At 43.8% G+C, this 22,776-nt stretch overlaps 1 protein-coding gene across 2 annotated transcripts in view; it reads right to left on the minus strand.

The window, feature by feature from the left end:
- Positions 1–16,496: 16,496 nt before the first annotated feature.
- The window catches only part of acads (acyl-CoA dehydrogenase short chain), a 261,122-nt gene continuing 254,842 nt past the window's right edge, over positions 16,497–22,776 (minus strand). Inside the window, exon 9 of one of the 2 annotated variants that reach the window (XM_068055209.1) lies at positions 16,497–18,056. In XM_068055209.1, the coding sequence (XP_067911310.1) occupies positions 17,904–18,056 (153 nt within the window). In that variant the 3' untranslated portion in view covers positions 16,497–17,903. The remainder of the gene's footprint in view (positions 18,057–22,776) is intronic. The other variant, XM_068055208.1, reaches the window with a different exon arrangement.

A 22,776-nucleotide genomic window follows, 5' to 3' on the forward strand; every position in this document is an offset into this window, starting at 1 on the left:
CTGAACACTGTGCAATCATCAGTCAAATCCCCAACCCTGACCTTATGATGGTCATAGCTGAAGATAGTTAGATCTCGGACACTGTCCTGAGGAGCTCCTGCATTGATGTCCTGGGACTGAGATGATTGGCCTCCAACAATCACAACCATCTTCCTTTGTACTGATATGAGTCCAGCCTGTGGAAAGTTTTCTCCCTGATTTCCATTGACTTCAATTTTGCAAGAGCTCCTTGATGCCACACTCGATCGAATGCTGCCTTGATGTCAAGGGTAGTCACTTTCACCTCACCTCTGTAATTCAGCTCTTTTGTCCATGTTTGGACTAAAGCAGTAATGAGGTCTGGTGCTGAGTAGGCTGGGGGGGGGGGGGGGGGGGGCTGGTGGTGGGGAGGGGTGGTGGTGTTGGTGAGCAGGTTATTGCTGAGCAAGTGTGGAGCTCCTGAAGGCTTGAGCCTTCAGTGGGTAAGTGCTGGGGTGAAAGGGAGAGAGACAAGGCCGCCACAAGGCCGCCTTTTCCCATCAGGACACTTTGATGTCTTCCTGCCAACTACATCAGCAACCTAGGCCTTGACTCCCCTTTGGCAGTTGCATATGGTGGGTAGGGAAGGGATGGCCACTAGTGGTAGAGGATCTCCACTGTGGTGAGGAAAACTAATTTGAGGAGAATCAGTAGGGTTGGGGTAGTCATCACTGCCTGATTGTTCTCACTATCCTGTTCATTTTGGGGTGGATGAAAATACAGGCCTACATGTTGTCATGCAGGTCCCCACCTGCCAAGAATGAGGCACATTAGTTTCACCACATGGACATTAAATTTCAAATCATTGCTGGGAAGAAGAGAAGGCTTGTGACAAGGGTTTGCCAAGCCCCTGGCTGGAGAGCCATTTTTGCATATTAACAGACAGTGTTTGGAACAAAGGAGCTATCCCCTGTTCCAATACAATCCACAAACAAACATGGTCAAACCAGTTAGTCACATGACTAACCTGCTTGGCAGTCTGGATTTTTTCTGAATTGTACAGTTTGAACTGAGAGTCTGCAGAAAGCGGTTTGCTCCTGGACTGAAGCAGACCTCCTCGCCTCTCTGTCTGTTCACATCTCTTCATCACAGAACTCCAAAACCCACTGAACCCCAAGAGAGAAAAGTCTCCTACAGTGAACAAGGTTTAAGAAGAATAAACCCCAACGAAAAGCAAGATCTACCTACAATCAAGGACTCTACAGTGAGCTCAAAGAACCGTAACAAAAACTCTTCAGATATTCCTCAAACTTTTCCACTTTATTTTTCTTCTGCTTTTTTCTGTCTCTATTTGCATGTGTGTATCGCGTATGCATGCTAGCGTGGGCGTGTCGTATATCCGTAGGCATCAACTGAATTAGCATTTAAGTTTAATAAAGTTCAACTTTTCTTCTTTAAACCTTAGAAAGCCTGTTTGTGCTAGATTCTTTCCCTTATAATTGGAAAGCGGTAAATAAGGATTCACCAAGGGGGAGCTGAAAACACGGGGTGTTTAAAAATTAAACCCTGTTACAGTAAGACCAGGTCAAGGTGAAAGAGAACCCTAGACCTCTTTCTCACCTGGTCGTAACAATGTCTAGTGGATCCAGATCTGGATTTGAAAGTGAACAACTGATTGATACATCAGCAATAAATAGATAAAAGGGCCTGTAACTCCGCTGCTTTCAGTGTATATTGTACCGCACCGATCGCAAAATTACAGTATTATAACAGATACTTTTCTGAACTAGTAAGTGTGCGGATGTGGGTTCACACTACCCAGGTATCTCTGTGTCTTGATGAAGGGTCACTGACCCGAAACGTTAACTCTGCTTCTCTTTCCACAGATGCTGCCAGACCTGCTGAGTGGTTCCAGCATTTCTTGTTTTTATCTCTGTGTCTTGGCCTGTTTATGGGACCAGCACATGATGAGCTAAAACAGCTTTAAATTCTGAACAGGGATGCTTTGTGAAGCAGGTCTAAAGTAAGGTTGAGGGGCTGAAGGAATATGTGAAGATCACTTATCCATTTCCTGAGGGTCTGGGGATGTTTTGGTCACTATTGATAGTTAAAAAGAGATTGAAGTGCTTAAGCAGACCATATAATTATGGTTATAGGATGATTAGCAGATTGAAATGGGCATAAATGTATCTTCTTGGCTCCATGTACATCTGAAAGCTGCATTGTGTGTCTTCTGATGTATTGTGGTTTAGTGTTAGTATGCATGGAATGTAGAGATTAAAGGTACAATTGGTATATGTGTTTTGAGTAAACCACTGTGTTCTGTAGTCATGCTGAAATTGTGAAGTGTGACGTATCTGAGTTTTTACAGTGAATTGTGAATTCAATAATAATCATATAATCATATTGGAACAGTGTAATATGCTTTACCTGCGTACTCAAGTTGAATTGTGCAACATGAGCTTGATTAAGACCTGATTCTGCAGCTGTTTTAATTGATGTCTGTGTAAAGGAACAAAATGAAATCGACCAGGAAAGCAGTCGCCAACACTAAGTACATCACAAAAGTGAGATATGTTCATCATCCGAACTCCAGTACAGGATTATCACCTTAAATAAAAGTACCTGTTATAGTTTATAACATACAAGTGTTTTTTTCTAACTGTTTCCATTTCACACAATACCTGAAGTGATCATGGGTTTTATGACACTCAGACTGAAGGTAAATTGAATTTGTAACAGCACACACAATACCCTGTATATAATATTCTTTTACTATTCTACACTTAATGAAATGGGCTTTCAGATAAATTTATGGTAAGATGCTTTGGTTTTAGAAGTAACTGGAGCAGTGTGCAATGCAGTAGACAGTAATTCGATTCACTCCGCGTGATATCAAGAAATGACTGAAGGCACTGGATATTGCAAAGGCTATGGGTCCTGACAATATTCCGGCAATAGTACTGAAGACTTGTGCTCCAGAACTTGCCGCTCCCCTAGCCAAGCTGTTCCAGTATAGCTACAACACTGGCATCTACCTGACAATGTAGAAAATTGCCCAGCTATGTCCTGTACACAAAAAGCAGGGCAAGTCCAACCCGACCAATTACCGCCCCATCAGTCTACTCTCAATCATCAGTAAAGTGATGGAAGGTGTCATTAACAGTGCCATCAAGCAGCACTTGCTTAGCAATAACCTGCTCAGTGATGCTCAGTTTGGGTTCTGCCAAGGCCACTCAGCTCCTGATCTCATTACAGCCTTGGTTCAAACATGGACAAGAGGTGAAGTGAGAGTGACTGCCCGTGACATCAAGGCAGCATTTGACCGAGTATGGCATCAAGGAGCCCTAGCAAAACTGGAGTCAATGGGAATCAGGGGGAAAACTCTCTGCTGGTTGGAGTCATACCTAGCGCAAAGGAAGATGGTTGTGGTTGTTGGAGGTCAATCTCCAGGACATCACTGTAGGAGTTCCTCAGGGTAGTGTTCTAGGCCCAGCCATCTTCAGCTGCTTCATCAATGACCTTCCTTCAATCATAAGGTCAGAAATGGGGATGTTCGCTGATGATTGCACAATGTTCAGCACCATTCGCAATTCCTCAAATACTGAAGCAGACCGTGTAGAAATGCAGCAAGACCTGGACAATATCTAGGCTTGGGCTGATAAGTGGCAAGTAACATTTGCGCCACACAAGTGCCAGGCAATGACCATCTCCAACAAGAGAGAATCTAACCATCTCCCCTTGACATTCAACAGCATTACCATCGCTGAATCCCCCACTGTCAACATCTTAGGGGCTACCATTGACCAGAAACTGAACTGGAGTAGCCATATAAATACCGTGGCTACAAGAGCAGGTCAGAGGCTAGGAATCCTGCGGCATGTAACTCTCTTCCTGACTCCCCAAAGCCTGTCCACCATCTACAAGGCACAAGTCAGGAGTGTTGTGGAATACTTTCCACTTGCCTGGATGGGTGCAGCTCCAGCAACACTCAAGAAGCTCGACGTCATCCAGAACAAAGCTGTCCGCTTGATTGGCACCCCATCCACAAACATTCACTCCCTCCACCACAGTGGCAGCAGTGTGTACCATCTACAAGATGCACTGCAGCAATGCACCAAGGCTCCTTAGACAGCACCTTCCAAACCCGCGACCTCCACCACCTCGAAGGACAAGAGCAGCAGATGCATGGGAACATCACCACCTGCAAGTTCCCATCCAAGTCACACCATCCTGACTAGGAACTATATCGCCGTTCCTTCACTGTCACTGGGTCAAAATCCTGGAACTCCCTTCCTAACAGCACTGTGGGTGTACCTACCTCACATGGACTGCAGCGGTTCAAGAAGGCAGCTCACCACCACCTTCTCAAGGGCAATTAGGGATGGGCAATAAATGCTGGCATAGCCAGTGACGCCCACATCCCATGAATGAATTTTAAAAAAGTATTATAGGAAAGTGTCTGGTGAACAATTAATGAGCAACTCACAACCATTTTCAATGATTCATTGTGTTAAATTGACAAAAATATATTAATGTAAAATACACCAAAGTTTATGAACTGGAGTGATTTAAGATGAAACGATTGTTTCTAAATGTTTTCAAGTATTAGGTATGGCAGGCAGCTGGAAACCTACACTTCATATATGATTCGATCAGTTAATACAAGTAACTCTGTCAGCAGCATAAAGTCATACGTCAATTGTAAAAATGGAGGCTCCTCAATTCATTCACCTTCCTCCTGCAACCTACAGCTTCTTAAAACCTAAGCATTGTCTCACCGAACCAGTACTTTTTGACTTGGTCTTCTTTCCTAGTCTTTCCAATCTTGATGTTATCATGCACTATGGGCCTTGAACCTTCACCTAGATTTTTCAATAACAACAACTTGCATTTATATAGCACCTTTAATGAGTAAAACATTCCAAGGTGCTTCACAGGAGCGTTATCAAACAAAATTTGACACTGAGTCACACAAGGAGATACTAGGACAGGTGACCAAAAATGTGGTCACAAAGGTAGGTTTTAAGGAGTGTCTTAAAGAAGAGGGAGAGATGCACAGAGGTTCAGGGAGGATATTCCAGAACTTAGGGCTGAGACACCAATGGTGGGGTGAAGGAAATTTTCAACGAAACCAAACTTAGGAAATTCCAACTATTGTGCAACTGATCATGAGAAACCTATAGTTTTTCCATCACAGGATCTGACTGTTTCTAAAATGCTTCAGTGTCCTTATCTGGAAGCATCAGATACAGTTTAACAACAATAAAGTAATTTTTGAACAGCTGCAACTCAATAAAACCAAATGCTTGAAAAATTTTAAAATACAAGGTCACCGGAAGATGATTTTTAAAAAAACAAAGCAATCTCCTCTCCACCAGTTTTACATAATCACCGAGAATGAGGGCAGATGTTTCACGTTAGCCCATGCAGATGTACATGCAGTATAAGATCAGTCCCATAACAAGGCTTGTTGATTAAGCTCTTTTGAAATAAGCTAGTATTTTGTGATATATTTCCTCTGTTTGCTAATGTTATGCTCACACTGACATGTTGATAAACATTAAAAAAAAACAGAAAATAAAGCCCTTTGTTATCAAAATGGGAGATGTACGTTCTGGGCAATGGAATACTTCTCCTGGGTGTATAAACACCCCAGGCACACCATGCGTTCTCTGCAGAACAAAGCTCACAATATGTATGTTTCAGATGAAATGTTAAACCGAAGCCCCATCTGTCCTCTAAGGTGAACATAAAAGATCCCATGGCACTATTTCAAAGAAGAGTAGGGCATTTCCCTCCAGTGTAATGGGCAATATTGAAGCCTCAATCAACATCACTAAAATAGATTATCTCACGATTATCTCACTGCTATCTGTGGGATCTTGCTGTGTGCAAAATGGCTGCTGCACTTCCTACATTGCAACAAAGACTGCACTTCAAAAGTACTTCACTGGCTGTAAAGCACTTTAGAACGTACTGAGATTGTGGAAGATGCTATATAAATGCAATTCTTTCATTTTTTCAAGGCTTTCCTTGTAGTTTGGGTGCCTGTGATAATGTTTAAACAAGGGAAACTCCTGTACATGTTGACGGACTCAGTGGTGAATGGCCCAGCAGCTGCACCTTGGAACTTACCCTCGAATCTCTGGACGTCAGGTTTGTGGATTATCAAGCTCATTTCTTTTTATATAAAAAAAGTGCCTTAATCCCAAAATCAGAAGAGGAGCCTTGTGACAACACTGGGATGTTTCTATTTCTCATACTCGTCATCCTCTTTGAACAAGATTGCCAATTTAATTCCAATTAATCTTTAAACAGGGAAATCTGAATAAGCCATAAAGTAAACCTGTGATTGTATGAATTGGAATACTTCTAAACTGTTAAATTAAAACAGTTGTAACTACAGGTGGGGTAAGGGTAGAAATTAAACCAACTTATCTGATTGTTTATCCATTTTTGAACTTTTACAATTGGAGGCTTATATCAAGCAATTTAGCTGCTGAAATGCCTCTTTTCTTTCCTTTAAGCTGCTGACCAGTGCTGGTGTATGATTCCACAGGCAACACCAGCAAGCCTGGACTTCATATTTATGTGTGAGTGTAGACATTGAGTATTAGCAGGCTACTCAATTGTGGGGGACAAGGTATTACATTTTATTCATATTCTCTCCCCGACCAATGTCCACATTCATACATATCCCTGCAAGAGTTGCTGGGCAGTATTCAATGGGAAACTGGGCTGCTTTTAACCCTCCTTAGCTTGGTGACACTGAGGCCAGATGTGAAGCTCTACTACCTCTCTGTTTGCAGTCAGCTAGTGCAGCAGACACCAGGAATTGAACATGGAATCTTCCTTTCTGTCTCAGCATTCCTTTTTTTAATTCTTTCATGGATTGTGGGTGTCTCTGGCAAGGCCAGCATTTGTTACCCATCTGTAATTGCCCTGAGAAGGTTGTGGTGAGCTAGGAGTGTCCTTGCTGACTGAACCATTGTGATGCTAAGGTCTGCACTGATTCAAAATTCCCTGTTTACTTCCAGTACCTGAAATATTTCACATCACTGAAGCTCTTCACATCAGTTAATTAAAATAAACCAATTCTGCCACAGTTCATCTTGCATTTTGTTAGCCTCTTTCCATTCAGATTACTATTTCCACTCGACCCCTCCACAACTCACACCATTGATTTTGTTTCTTCTTTTCTCACTCGCTTTGGCTTCCCTCATTTGAAATTGTCCTCAACCTATTCGCATAGAATAGTCATTCATCTCATGAAAATACAGATGGTGCTTGTACACTAAACGTCGGATTTTATTGTCACAGTATGTTTATAAGGGCCAGAGTTTTTGGGCCCACCAAGATCAGGAACAGAGGTGGATGGGGCCCGAAAATATCTGCTAGCATGCTACTTCCCTGACCCCCAAGATGCAGGCAGCCAATTAGGCTCATTAAGAGCCTTGCTAACAGCACTTAAAAAAGGCCAACTAGGATTTTCCAGTCAGCCTCCAGGTTCCCAATGCAACGGAGGGCAGTTCAATTGCCTGGAGGCGGGCACCTGGGAGGTTGGGCCCTCCCTGGATGCCTGGGTGCGGTGCCAGAGTGGTGGCCTGGTGGCTTCTTCTGTTTATTTGGTTTTTTTTAAAGTTGGTGAGAGGGCACGTTCATGTTGCAGCATCCTCTCAGTTACTTACCGTTTACTGCAACCTGCTGCTCCTCTCAAGCTGGGAGGGCTCTGATTGGCCCTCCAGCTTTGAGAGCCCACCTAACACCCTTAATTGGACAGGGAAGTGGTCTCCTTGCCAATTAAGGGAATACTTCCATGAAAATCCCAAGGAGTGACTATTTCCCCCTGGGGCAGATTTGGGACCCAGAAACAATCCCAGCTCCTGTTTCCTACCCCCAAAGCAAAAGTTCAGCTAATGGAGTCACTGTGTGTTTAAATGGGGCCCCACTGTGTTCATATGGGATTCCACTGTATTTAAATGGGGCCCTACTGCATTTACACAGGATCCTGGTGTGTTTATATGGGGTCACTGTGTTTATATGGGATCCCAGTGTGTTACTATGGGGTCACTGTGTTTATATGGGATCCCTGTGTTTTTATATGTTTATTTGGGGTCCAAACCTTGCACACCCAAAGCTTTGTATTTCAATGAAAAATAATTAATACAAAACATTTTACATATAGATGTTCAACTAGTGATGCAGACAGGCTCAGATCGCATTTCTACCTGCTGCCAGCTTCTATGAAGACAGAAGAGAGGGAAGCAGTGACAGACAAAACTTAAATAAAAGGAAACCCAATATGAAAAATTCATTCATGGGATGTGGGCGTTGCTGGCTCGGCCAGCATTTATTGCCCATCCCTAATTGCCTTTGAGAAGGTGCTGTCGAAGGAGCCTTGGCGAGTTGCTGTAGTGCATCTTGTGGATGGTACACACTGCTGCCACTACGCGTCGGTGATGAAGGGAGTGAATGTTAAAGGTGGTGGATGGGGTGCCAATCAAACAAGCTGCTTTGTCCTGGATGGTGTCGAGCTTCTTGAGTGTTGGAGCTGCACCCATCCAGGCAAGTGGAGAGTATTCCGTCACGCTCCTGACTTGTGCCTTGTAGATGGTGGACAGGTATTAGGGAGTCAGGAGGTGAGCTGCAGAATTCCTAACCTCTGACCTGCTCTTGTAGCTGCACTATTTATGTGGTTGGTCCAGTTCAGTTTCTGGTCAATGATAACCCCCAGGATGTTGACAGTGGGGATTCAGTGATGGTAATGCCATTGAACGTCAAGGGGAGTTGGTTAGATTCTCTCTTGTTTGAGATGGTCATTGCCTGGCACTTATGTGGTGCGGATGTTACTTGCCACTTATCAGCCCAAGCCTGAATGTTGTCCAGGTCTTGCTGCATCTGTATCTGAGGAGTTGCGAATGGTATTGAACATTGTGCAATCATTAGCGAACATCTCCACTTCTGATCTTATGGTGGAAGGAAGGTCATTGATGAAGCAGCTGAAGATGGTTGGGCCTAGGACACTACCCTGAGGAACCCCTGCAGTGATGTCCTGGAGCTCAGATGATTGACCTCCAACAACTACAACCATCTTACTTTGCGCTAGGTATGACTCCAGCCAGCAGAGAGTTTTCCCCCGATTCCCATTGACTCCAGTTTTGCTAGGGCTCTTTGATGCCATACTCGGTCAAATGCTGCCTTGATGTCAAGGTCAGTCACTCCCACTTCAACTCTTGAGTTCAGCTCTTTTGTCCATGTTTGAGCCAAGGATGTATTGAGATCAGCAGCTGAGTGGCCCTGGCGGAATCCAAACTGAGCATCACTGAGCAGATTATTGCTAAGCAAGTGCTGCTTGATACCACTGTTGATGACACCTTCCATCAATTTATTGATGATTGAGAGCAGACTGATGGGGCAGTAATTGGCAGGGTTGGACTTGTCCTGCATTTTGTGTACAGGACATATCAGGGCAATTTTCCACATTGCCAGGTAGATGCCAGTGCTTTAGCTGCACTGGAACAGCTTGGCTAGGGATGCAGAAAGTTATGGAGCACAGGTCTTCAGTACTATAGCCAGAATGTTGTCAGGACCCACAGCCTATGCAGTATCCAGTGCCTTCAGTCATTTCTTGATATCACGCGGAGTGTATCGAATTGGCTGAAGACTGGCATCTGTGATGCTGGGGACTTCAGGAGGAGGCAGACATGGATCATCCACTTGGCACTTCTGGCTGAAGATTGTTGCAAATGCTTCAGCCTTATCTTTCGCACTGATGTGCTGGGCTCCCCCATCATCGAGGATGGGGATATTTGTGGAGCCACCTCCTTCAGTTAGTTGTTTCACCGCCATTCACGACTGGATGTGGCAGGACTCCAGAGCTTAGATCTGATCCGTTGGTTATGGGATCACTTAGCTCTGTCTATCGCATGCTGCTTACGCTGTTTGGCACACAAGTAGTCCTGGGTTGTAGCTTCACCAGGTTGACAACTCATTTTGAGGTATGCCTGGTGCTGCTCCTGGCATGCCCTCCTGCACTCTTCATTGAACCAGGGTTGGTCTCCTGGCTTGATGGTAATGGTAGAGTGGGGGATATGCTGGGCCATGAGGTTACAAATTGTGGTTGAGTACAATTCTGTTGCTGATGATGGCCCACAGTGCCTCGTGCATGCCCAGTTTTGCATTGCTAGATCTGTTCAAAATCTATCCCATTTAGCACGGTGATAGTGCCACACAACATGATGGAGGGTATCCTCAATGTGAAGGCACAAGGACTGTGCAGCGGTCACTGTTACCAATACTGTCATGAACAGATGCATCTGCGACAGGTAGGTTAGTGAGGATGAGGTCAAGTATATTTTTCCCTCTTGTTGGTTCCCTCACCACCTGTTGCAGACCCCGTCTAGCTGCTATGTCCTTTAGGACTCGGTCAGTAGTGGTGCTACCGAGCCTCTCTTGGTGATGGACATTGAAGTCCCCCACCCAGAGTACATTCTGCACCACTGCTACCCTCAGTGCTTCTTCCAAGTGGTGTTACGACCAGGTGAGAAATGTGTCTAGGGGTCTGTTACTATCTTCACCTGGTCTTAGTGTAACAGGGTTTAATTTTAAACACACTGTGTTTTGAGCTCCCCTTTGTGAATCCTTGTTCACAGTTTTCCAATTATAAGACAAAGAAACCAATTCGCACAAGCTTTCTCAGGTTTAAAGAAGATGAAATTTTATTAAAACTTAAACTCTTAATACGGTTCACACCTATGGATATAAGACACACCCACGCTAGCATGCACACGCAATACACACATGCAAATAGGGACAGAAAAGAGAAGAAAAGATAAGGCAATACTTTGTTATGGTGCTTCGAGCTCACTTAAGTCCTTTTGTAAGTAGTCTTGCTTTTCGTTGGGGCCCAGTAGTCTTCTTAAAACCTTGTTCACGTAGGAAAATTTTCTCTCTTTGAGTTTCACGTGTTTTCACAAGATTCAGTTCCGTGGGAAGGAGATGGAAGCAGGCAGGAGAGAGGTCTTCTTGTATCAGTTCCAGGAGAGATCTTAACTCCATGAGCACACGGCTTTGTCTCTTCAAAATCTCTTTTTCCAGTTTTAAAACTCCCCAAGTTGGCCAGCAGGTGGTCACGTGACCAACTGATTTCACTAGGTGTCTTCTGTGTATTGGGGCAGCGACTGGTTCCCTTTGTTTTAACACTGTCTGGTACTATGCAAATGTATTTCCAGTCAGGCACTCGCAATTTTTTAAGTTTTAATGCTCATGTGGTGAATTAATGTGTGCCTCAGTCTTGGCAGGTGGGGGGTTTGCCTGACACCTCCACACCCAGGGGAATGAAATGTGATTTGAAGAAAAAGATGCATTTCATTGCAGAGTTTGAGAGAAATATAAGATACAGAAAGAAAACACATGCATTTCTCTCTTCATTTCCATTCATTCACCAATCTTAAAGCTTAATAAAAATGGTCTGTTCTGGGTGCCAGGGCTGCTTTAATTTTCTCTTTTTTCCCCCAGGAGTGTTAGTAGGAGGCGGATCTATCCTGAACTCTGAGTCATGCAAAGACTTTTTACTTCAGGTGGTTCCCTTTTCCTCTGACTGTGGGGGAGGAGTCTTTGTTACTCCCCCCTTTGTTCTCTGGGACACTCCTACCTGCAGGTATTTGTGCAGACTTAACTGCATTCTCCTGTGACACTTCGACTAGGTGAGGAATCACCCTCACAGTTTCTCTGCCCCCTAGAGATCTCTCTTTGTCTCTGCAGGTTCCTGTAAATGCTGTTAGCAATTCTGGTGGGGTGCTTCTCGAGGCTGCACTCATAGGAAGACGTGAGGTCTAACTTTTCACGTTTTTCAGGGTTGGTTGACCAGACAGTAGGGATTTTCACCCGGGATTCTTCCCGGACTTCCTTTAACATACCCTCTTGGTCACTTTTTTCCCTTCTCGTTCTAAACTTTTGCCAGCCATGTACCTGCCTGTTCATTGTGTTCTCGGCGGGGGTCCCTTACAGTTCACCAACCCTCAGCTGGAGGGTCCTCCTAACACTTCTTAGGGGACTTAGGGGTGCAGGTTTCACTGTAGGTTGGGGTTTCCCCTCAACCTGGCACATGTGGCAACTCCTGCAGTACGCCACCACATCCTTGTGGAGTTTTGGCCAGTCAAACCGCTGTCTTATGTGGGCTTTGGTGTTTCGTATACCGGCATGTCCAGCTATTGTAGTCTCGTGGGCCATTCTTAATATTTCTCCCCGGTACCTCTGTGGCACCACTAACTGGTGAACTACTGTCCACTCCTTGCCCCTCAGCTCTGTGAGGAGAACTCCACTTCCTCATCAGTACCTCATTCTTTAAATTGTAGCAATCAGGGACTCCCTCTGCTTCACTTTCAGACTGGGCAGCCTGTGCTAACTCTCACAATACTGGGTCGGCTTGCTGAGCCTCACCTAGGGAAAATCCATTGAATTCATTCCTTGGGTCTCCTAACTTTCCGAAGAAAGTCTCGGACAGGCAGACCTCATGATCATCTGCCTGCAGTGCCAATGCAGTCTACTCTGGGGGATCTGGTTTGATCATGGCCTGATCCACTACCCATTCAGGGACTCTGCAGGAGACCATCTCCAGCCACTGTCCTGTCTCTCTGACCTCCTGCAGTCTTTCTTGCACTACTGGGGGGAGCTATCACCTTCACTCCTGCCTGATCATTACCTAGGAGCAGGTCAACCCCATTCAAAGGCAAACTAGGGACAATCCCTACGGTTACCAGTCCCGAAACGAGGTCGCACTCCAGGTGCACCCAGTGTACAGGTACAGGCATACACTGCCCTCCAATACCATTCACCACCATTTTGGTGTTCACTGTGCTCTCTGGGTGAAAGGCCAGGCCTTTTCCCAGTAAAAGGGATCTGGTGGCCCCTGTGTTCTTGAGAATTACTATGGGCTTGCTTTGCCCCACTCGAGGATATGGGGTTACTTTCCCTTCAAATACAAAACCCTGATAACCTTCAGGAATCCTATTAACTTTTCCTGCACTGGCTGTAGTAAACTTCCTGGGTTGCACTCTTACTGCACAGTACCTTCCTTTTTGGCTGGAGGATGGCTCCCGTGTCTCCTGCTTTCCTCTCTCTTCCAGGACTGCCTGGACTTCTATCACCTTCCCACTCTTTGTCCTTTTCGGATTTGTGGGGGTGATCAGGAAAGGTTCTCCCCTGGGAAACCGACTTATAAATTAAAGCAAATTAATTGGCCAGAATGGCTGCTTGCCGGGCTCCCTGAACCCGCTGCTCCTCCACATGGGTTTTTATTGAGAATGGGAGAGTGTTTTTAAATTCCTCTAACAGGATTACTTCTCTGAGAATCTCATAGCTCAGCTGTATTTTTAAAGCCCTCAGCCACTGGTCAAAAGTCAGCTGCTTGGTTCTTTCAAACTCCAGATAAGTTTGATTAGTTTGCTTTTTGAGGGTTCTAAACTTTTGGCAGTAGGCTTTGGGTACTAATTCATATGCCCCGAGGATAGTATTTTTGGTCAGTTCATAATTTGATGAACTCTCATCTGGCAACAAGGAATAAACCTCATGGGCTTTTCCAGTTAGCTTGCTTTGCAGTAAAGGAGACCAGGTCTCAGCTAGCCATTTTAGCTGCCTTGCCAGTTTCTTGAAGGGCACGAAAAACGCTTCCACATCTCCCTCATTGAATTTTGGAATTAGTTGGGTGGGTTTTAGCAATCTTGTACCTAGTCCCGAATTGTGCTCCTCCATACTGGCCATGCTTTCACTAGGGTTGCTCTGTCGCCCCCTAGTTAACTCAAGCCACTTCAACTCTCTGTCTTCGCATTCTTTCTGGAATTTTCTTTCTCTCTCTCCAGCCTTTTATTTGCTTCACGTTCCTTTTGGAAGGCCCTCTCTTTCTCACTCTCCTGCCTCTCTCTCTCTTTTTCTCTTTCCTCAAATTCAAGTTTCTTTTGTTCCAATTGTAACTTTACTAGCAATACCCTGTCTGGGTCTGCTTCTAACGCTGCTTCTGCTTCTTCAGATTCAAGGGAAAAATGGTTGGCCACTAGCCCTAGGAGTTCAGACTTCCTGGCCTTGTCACGTACAGTGATCCCACACTGCTTAGCCATTTTTCTCAACTCCTCCACAGACAGTCCTTTTAACTTATCCCTAGTTACTTCACCCTGGCTCGGAGAGCTGCTAGCTTCAGTTGCAGACATGTTAGTATTCAATCACACACAACCACAAGAAAACCTGTAGTGATTATTTGCTCTTTTTGATTGGGAACAATTTGGCTTCCCACTTCAAATTTCACTCATTTGACTGTGGGTAACAATCCGGACTCTAGCACCCAATTTCTGTTGTGACCAGGTGTGAAATTTGTCTAGGGGCTGTTACTATCTTCACCTGGTCTTATTGTAATAGGGTTTTATTTTAAACACACTGGGCTGCATTTTAGGTTGGGCGGACAGGAGCTGGCCACCGACGTAAAAACCGGTGGCGAACCCACTTCCGCCTAGCCTGGGGATCCGTCCCGCATTTTACAGGTCCCAGGATTTAATTGTTCCGAGGCGGGACTTCCACCCGCTTGAGGAAGTCCCGCCTCATTGAGCTGCTGCTCCACCTGGGGTGGTGGCCACTGCTGGGAATGCAGCCCAGCCGAGGACATGGAGTCAGGAGTCCAGGTAAGCTTGGGTTGCCTCGCTGGGGGTTATCGGTCGGGCACCAGCGAGGCAAGGGTAGTCGTTTGGCGTGGAGGGGGTGCGTCTTGGGTCCTGGGGGTGGTTGGGGAAGCGGGAGTGGCCCTCAATCGGGCACCCAGTGCTGGACTGTCAGGGCCTACCCATAGGGCGCAGAGAAGCTGACAGCTTTTCCCGAGCGGCCTTTCCCAACTCCAGGTTCCCCGCTTGCCACGGATAAAATCCCCGTGGAGGCAGGCAAAGGCCTTGAGTAGTCATTAATTGGCAACTTAAAGATCTTGATTGGCCTGGGGTGGGTGGCCCATTTCCGCACCCCCACCCCCTCACCCTATGTAAAGTGGGCCAGAGGTGGGAGCGGGTCAGAAAGGCCTCCCAGAGCTTCCCACTCCATTTTAGGCCACCCCACCCCCGCCACCACCTGGCTCACTGTGGTCGTGTAAAATTCTGGCCACTGTGTTTTGAGCTCCGTTTTTTGGAATCCTTGTTCACAGTTTTCCTATTATAAGGCAAAGAAACCAATTCACACAGGCTGTCTCAGGTTTAAAGAAGAAAGATGAAATTTTACTAAAACTTAAACTCTAATATAATTCACGCCTACAGATATATAACACGCCCACATTAGAATGCACATGAGATACACATATGCAAATAGGGACAGAAAAGGGAAGACAAGGTAAGGTGGAACAGTTTGAGGTAATGTCTTGTTACGGTGCTTCGAGCTTACTGTAGTCCTTTTGTAAGTAGTCTTGCTTTTCATTGGGGCCCAGTAGTCTTCTTAAAACATTGTTCACAAAGGAAACCTTTCTCTCTTTGAGTTCACGTGTTTTCACAAGATTCAGTTCCGTGGGAAGGAGATGGAAGCAGGCAGGAGAGAGGTGTTAAAATAAAAGCAAAATACTGCAGATGCTGGAAATCAGAAATCAAAACAAGAAATGCTAGAAACTGAGTTCTGAAGAAGGGTCACTGAGCTGAAACATTAACTCTGCTTTTCTCTCCACAGATGCTGCCAGACCTGCTGAGTATTTCCAGCATTTCTTGTCTTTATTACAAGAGAGATGTCTTCTTGCTTCAGTTCCAGGAGAGCTCTTTACTCCAAAGCACACGGCTTGGTCTCTTCAAAATCTCTTTTTCTAGTTTAAAACTCAACTTGGCCAGCAGGTGGTTATATGACCGACTGGTTTAACCAGGTGTCTTCTGTGTATTGGGGCAGGGACTGGTTCCCTTTGTTTGAACATTGTCTGGTACTATGCAAATGTCTTTCCAGTCAGGCACTTGCAATTTTCTAAGTTTTAATGTTCATGTGGCGAAATAATGTGTGCCTCAGTCTTGGCAGGTGGAGGTTTGCCTGACAGTGGTCAATATGGAGAAGCACTGATTCACCAGCTGAGGAGAAATGGTAATCAGCAGGAGGTTTCCTTGTCCACATTTAATTAGATGCCATGAGACTTCATGGGGTCTGGTGTTGATGTTGAGGACTCCCAGGGGAACTCCCTCCCGACTGTATACCACTATGCCTCCATCTCTGCTGGGTCTGTCCTGCCAGTGGGACAGGACATGGGGATGGTGATGGCAGTGTCTGGGACACTGTCTGTAAGCTATGATTCAGTGAGTATGACTATGTCAGGCTGTTGCTTGACTAGCCTGTGGGACAGCAGGGTCGGGTTTGCCATTGTCGTTTCCGGTGCCTAGGTTGATGCCGGGTCGTCTGTCCAGTTTCATTCCTCATTAACTTCGGAGCGATTAGATACAATTGAGTTCAGACAGCATTTAAGAGTCAACCACATTGCTGTGGGTCTAACATCACATGTGGGACAGCAGATTACCTTCCCTAAATGGGATTAGTGAACCAGATGGGTTTTTAACAACAATCAACAATGGTTTCATGGCCATCATTAGACTAGCTTTTAATTCCAGATTTATTATTTGAATTCAAATTCTACCTTCTGCCGTGGTGGGATTTGAATCCATGTCTCCAGAGAAATACCCTGGGTCTCTGGGTTACTAGTCCAGTGACAATACCACTATGCCACCAACTCCCCATTGATCTAAATTAACTCATCTTCAAGCAGTTTAGGACTCTCAATGTCAGATGACAGACTCAAGCCCACATTGAATTAGACCTTATTTCGGACAAATGTAGAAGATTGATTGGCTCTCAATGCAATAAGTGTCCTGGAACAGTCCAATCTATTGGAGTTCATCTTCATTAACATCACATACCATTCACTGTAGCCACACACTTTCACAGTTCAAGCCTCGCAGGCAATGTAGCTGTGTTGATCATGTTGAACTAACCCCATACCTTAAGCAACATAAATTAAATGGTTTGTATATCTGTTAAAAATATTTGTTTTATTAATTCATTCAACAACAGTTAGCAATATTTTCAATTATTGCTGCAGTAGCTGATTCTGGTAAGTCTTATATAATGTGCTTTTTGCAGCTAGTGATTTTACAATGACAATGTAACGAAAAATTCAATTGCTTAAGAATGATACCAAAGAGGAGAAAATTGGATTATCAGCTCCTCTAAGCTGAACTGAATCAGCAGCAAGAACCCAATCACATTTTATGAAGCGTGGATTAATTTATATCTGCAATGTAGAATGCAAAGATCAGACAGAATATCACTACACTGTGCAGAACAATGAAAGTGACTCGGTCATTACAGGTGAGGTTGCCTCTGTGTGCCGGTGGTAATGAACTCTTTTGTGTTTCCTTTTTAAATAAGTTTACAAATCTAGTGCACAGAGGAAATCTCCCTCCCTGTGACTCCTCCAGCTTGGGTGAAATTTTATACAGCACGGAGTGAGCTATCAGGACTATGCAGCCCACAAGACATACAAAGGTGGGAGGAAGAGAGCAAATGATGCAAATTTCCCAGTTATATCAGCTTATTTGGCAGGGAACATGAATGATTGAGGACCATTTTTTACTGCGCAATGTAGCATCATCGAGTATCTTGTGTACTGTGTTTGAAGCCTTTGAACATTTCAAATGTTATATCATTCAGTTTCCTGCTGGTTTTGAATGTGATCCATGGCAGTGGACTTCTCTTCCAATGTTGTAAGATCTAAATTCAGCTTCCTTCATATTCTGACAAATGTATTTCCATTTGCAAAAACCTTCCACATTTGAGGTATCACAATTATATCACAGATTAACAGCATTGGAATAGAATTTCAGTTCCTGTTTACTAACACTCTGGTTGCATTAGGCACTTTCAGCGTTGTCAGCAGATTGTTCCTGAAGATGCCCTTAACTTTTGTATTGTTTTAGCAGCTGGTTGGCTATGACCAGCCGCTGGATTTCGCTGGTTCCTTCATAGATCTCAGTTATGCGGGCATCACGATAGTGCCGCTCTGCTGCCATGTCCGTTACATAACCCATACCTCCCAGAATCTGCATGGCCTAAACATATGAGGAAACAGAAGTCAGACTCAAGTAAACAACTGGAACTGGTCAGCCTTGTGAAAAAATATAACATGCATTTTGTGGAGTTGTTGTATAACTTTGTACACAGTGCTCACAGAAGAATAAAATGGCAGATTGAGGATGTTGGTACATTAGGCACATATTTGGAACCACATGCTTTAGGGGAGGGGGTCTGGGTAATTTAGTAACATCCTTCAGGTTCAGCTGCATCAAGCAGATTACAAGAGTCCTGCCTGCATAGGGGATCTCTTAGTAATGGGTGGTTGCTTCCAATCTTGGGCTTTTACGGCCCAATCGAATAGAGGTGAATCCTTGATAGTTTCCATGCTTACTTTCCATGTGAGGAAGTTTATACGTTATGGGGCGGGGAGAAGCAGGAGTCGGAGAGGGGAATGTTTGGATCGAGGAGGTTACCAAGAAAAGGCTCTAGGCTGCCTGATGCCTCCAGTGATCCAGAAGATGTCTGCACATTACTCGTTCTACTGGTTTATCATGGAGAGGGCTACCATTTGCCATTGGGGGAAGGAAGGGATAATGCATCTTTTGTGAATTACACTAATGGCTGCAATATCTTATGCATTGCCAGGGATTGTCAATCATGAACAGATGCCACCTGAAAACAAAAAAAAGGGAAAAACAAGAGAAAAACCAAAACCAGCAAAGGAAAGAAACAAAATGGGGGCAGAGGTTATGATCTGAAACTGTTGAACTCAATGTTGAGTCTAGAAGGCTGTAAAGTGCCTCATCGAAAGATGGGGTGCTGTTTCTCGAGTTTATGTTGAGCTTCATGGAACATTGCAGGATGCTGAGGACAGCAAGGTCAGAGTGGGAGCAGGGTGGAGAATTAAAATGATTCTGCCATTTACACCTCTAGTCACATCTTTTATTTCTTTACTTGTCCCATTACCATTCCCTTTGGCCTTGTGCCATGGACACGTTTATCATTTAATCCCTCCCAGATTCCCCCCATTGCAGTCCTTCCCTTTTGTTCTTTTTCCGTTCATGCACAATCTCCAGAACAATCTCCGATTGAGCCTGCCCATCATAGCCTCTCAAAAAAGGTAAATGCTCAAAAACGCCCAATGGTATTAGCCTGGAAAGAAGCTTGTGTTTTTCCAAAAATCCCACACGGCCTTGTCAGTCCTATCTCCAATGTGACACAATAAAGAAATCCCAGACACATTCACCATAGATGGATTTCAGGACTTCCCAAGAAAGACATTACCAATCTAGACCAACACCTTATCAGGGGCCATATTATTTCCTTCCACCAGCAGACACACAAATTTCATCTCCCCAAACATGACCAGCAGCACTCCCTTCAAATTAAACGTTTTGTCCATGACCGAGTCATAACTGTGAAGTCTTGGACATAAGCCCATAGCCATCCACTCCATTTCTCAGTAGAGCTCTGCTGAAACATTTCTAACCTTTGCTCCATGGCTGACTCTAGTTCTAATGAAAATACAAAAAGCCTGAAGGTGCCTGCAGCGGTACAGAGACAAATATTGATAATAATTACTAAATGTTATTCAGATTTTCAATGAATTTGCAAAGTAAACATCAGCACACAAGCCCTGATCGTGCTCCTGCTCCACTGTTATCCTTTCCCTCCAGTTTTAAACCTGGGAAATGGTGGTGACATTTGCAAGAGGAACCCAGAAGCAGGTGTGTGAGGGAGACTCACGAGGATATGGTTGAGGTGCGCTGACCAGCACTAACAGAAGAAGGTGCAATAACGGTACTGATTCTGGCCAAAATGTTAATCAATCACTGGTTACAAAGTTGGCAACACTTATTTCCCCTGTCCTACCACCCTGCAAACTAAAAGGCACTGAAACTCTCTAAAACCAAAGTGCGTTCTGTACTATGATCAGGGTGACAGCACTGTCCTCTGCTGCTTGGCTGGTCTGTAATTTAAGAGCATCAATATCAAATTTATCTATCATACCATTAAATATATCCAGGCCTAAACCCACATAAAAAGTACTGTTGAAATAATACAGTAGCTTAACACTGATTGCAGACGACATTTTATATACATTACACAAACACATTACATCACTACCATATTTCATTATCACCCAGCATATTTCAGAGCCCTGTATACAGTAGGCAGTGCCGTATATTTGAACTGTAAACACTTGCCAAGATTTGTAAATGATCTCTGCTCTTTATTACAAAATATTTAAATCACATAAACTACCATTTGACCCAACAGGTTCATACCAGTATTTATGCTCCACATAAGCCACACCCTACTTCATCTAACCCCACCAACATTTTTTTCTATTCCTTTCTCCCTCATGAGCTTATCTAGCTTCTCCTTAAACGCATCAATGCTATTTGCCTCTATTATGACTGAGGATGGAGGAGTGCACAGTCTTTCTCCAGTCCCACTTCTCCAAGAGTCACAACATATATTTAAATGTTTTACCCAGTTACCAATACGGCCAATTATATACTTTATCTATTTTAGTTTCAGAACAAAAATCTGCCAATCAGGTTTCTTTAACAAATAATAAAATTAATTTGTTATAAAACAAGACTCATTCAATAAAGATGCAAAGCTTATTAACACACAGGTTGAAATATAAAAGTATATTCCCTTCTAAATAGCCCAACACACATGCACACACACCGGTTAAAGAAAAAAGTAAGGAAGCTTTCTCTGCAGAGATCAACTTTACAAAAAAAAAAGTACTTTGGCCAAATAATTGTTAATTCTTGAAGAAAAAGGATAAGATATGGATTGTTCCAGATGGATCTTTGGTCTGGTGTCCAGGTACACATAGATGGGTGTCATTAGACTTATGCAGTGGTCACTGGGATCTTTTCAGAAGTAGTTCGTTCAGGAGATGTCAAGAGAAAGTCTTGCAGAAACTTCTCAGGAGAAATGCTGCATCAGTTTCTCCAGTTCTCACGCTGGGTTTCTCAAAGAGGTGGAACAGGGTGAACTGGAAGCCTCTCTCGCTTAGCGGGCGTACACACCAACTGAACTCCAAACAGACAGTTCAAAAACAAAAACAACTCTTCACCACCATAAATCTGGACCTGTTATCTCTCTGTAAACAACTCTGATAGTAAGCAAGGCTCCTGCTGTTTACTTAGCTTGAGACATGTGACTTCCAGTAAGTGCTTTTAAATGAAGTTCCAAGTGTCCTTCCAGTGATCCTTTTTTCATAAAAGCCGAGTACAGTATCTCCTCAGGTATTTCCACAGTCATTTGAACACAAGTCCTCAAAAAATATTAAAAATGGAAGCACCTTCATAACACCTCAACTACTCATTGTGGTGGTGAGTTCTGTATTCCAACTATTCTCTGGATAAAGACGTTTCTCTTGAATTCCCTGTTGGATTTATTAGTGACCATCTTATATTCATGGCTGCTAGTTGAGGTGTGCCCTACAAGCGGAAACATCTCCATGTCCACTCTATCAAACTCTTGCATAATCTCAAAGGGCTCGAACCGGTCACTGCTCAGTTTTCTCTTTTCTTGACAATAGGACCTTCTTGCTCAGTCTTTCCTGACAGGTATATCCTCTCAATTTTGGTATCATTCTAGTAAATTTTTTTTGCATGTTCTCCAGCACCTCTAAAACCTTTTAATAATACGGAGACCAGAAATATTCACAGTACTCTAAGTGTGGTCCAACCAATGTTCTACACAAATTTAACATAATTTCTCTGCTTTTCAATTCTACCACTCTAGGAATTAACCCAGTGTTTTGTTTTCTTTTTTTAATGGCCTTTTAAGCTATGTTGCTACTCTTATAATGGTTTGTGTATCTGTGCCCCCCCCCCCCCCCGATCCCTCTGTTCCTCTACAAGGTGTATGTAGCTGCCTTATTCTTTCCACCAAAATGTACTAACTCATGTTTATCTGTTTGAAGTTCATTTGCCAATTACATGCCTGTGCTGTATTTTGCCTCTGTCATCCTCTGTATTAACTACAACCCCTAATTTGGTGTCATCTGCAAATTTTGAAATTGTACTTCCAATTCTCAAGTCCAAATCATTTATTTAAATAGTGAACAACAGTGGTCCGAGCAAAAATCCTTGTGGAACACCACTTCCCACCTTTCATCAATCTGAGTAACTGTTTTTAACCCCTCCTCTGTTTCCTGTTAAGTAGCCAGCTTGCTATCCATTCTGCTACTTGTTCCCTGACTCCACATGTTCTGCCCTTAGTCATAAGACTACTTATCAAAGGGGTTTTGGATATCCAAATATATTACGTATACTGCATTACTCTTATCTACTCTTTCTGTTATTTCTTCAAAGAGTTCAGTAAGGTTGGTCAAGTGTTACCTTCCCTTTTGGAATTCATGCTGACTATTCTTATATTTTCAGTTTTATGATGTTTTTCTATTACATTTTTGAGTAAGGATTCCATTATCTTTCCTAACACTGACGTTAAGCTGATTGGTCTACAGTTCCCTGGATGTTTTCTACCTACCATTTTATATATAGGAATCACATTAGCTGCCTGCCAGTCCTTTGGAACAATTCTCCTTTTCTAATGAACTTTTATATATATGCAATAGTGCCTCTGCTACCTCCTCCCTAACATTTTTTAATATGACTGGACACAATCCATCCAGTCCACAGGTTTTATAATCTCTAAGTTTGATGAGTTTATCAATTATCTCCCCCCTTTCTACCTTAAAATGTACTCATATACTGCATTGGAGTG

This window comes from Heterodontus francisci, chromosome 23 (assembly GCF_036365525.1).
Source record: "Heterodontus francisci isolate sHetFra1 chromosome 23, sHetFra1.hap1, whole genome shotgun sequence".
Taxonomy (NCBI): Eukaryota; Metazoa; Chordata; class Chondrichthyes; order Heterodontiformes; family Heterodontidae; genus Heterodontus; species Heterodontus francisci.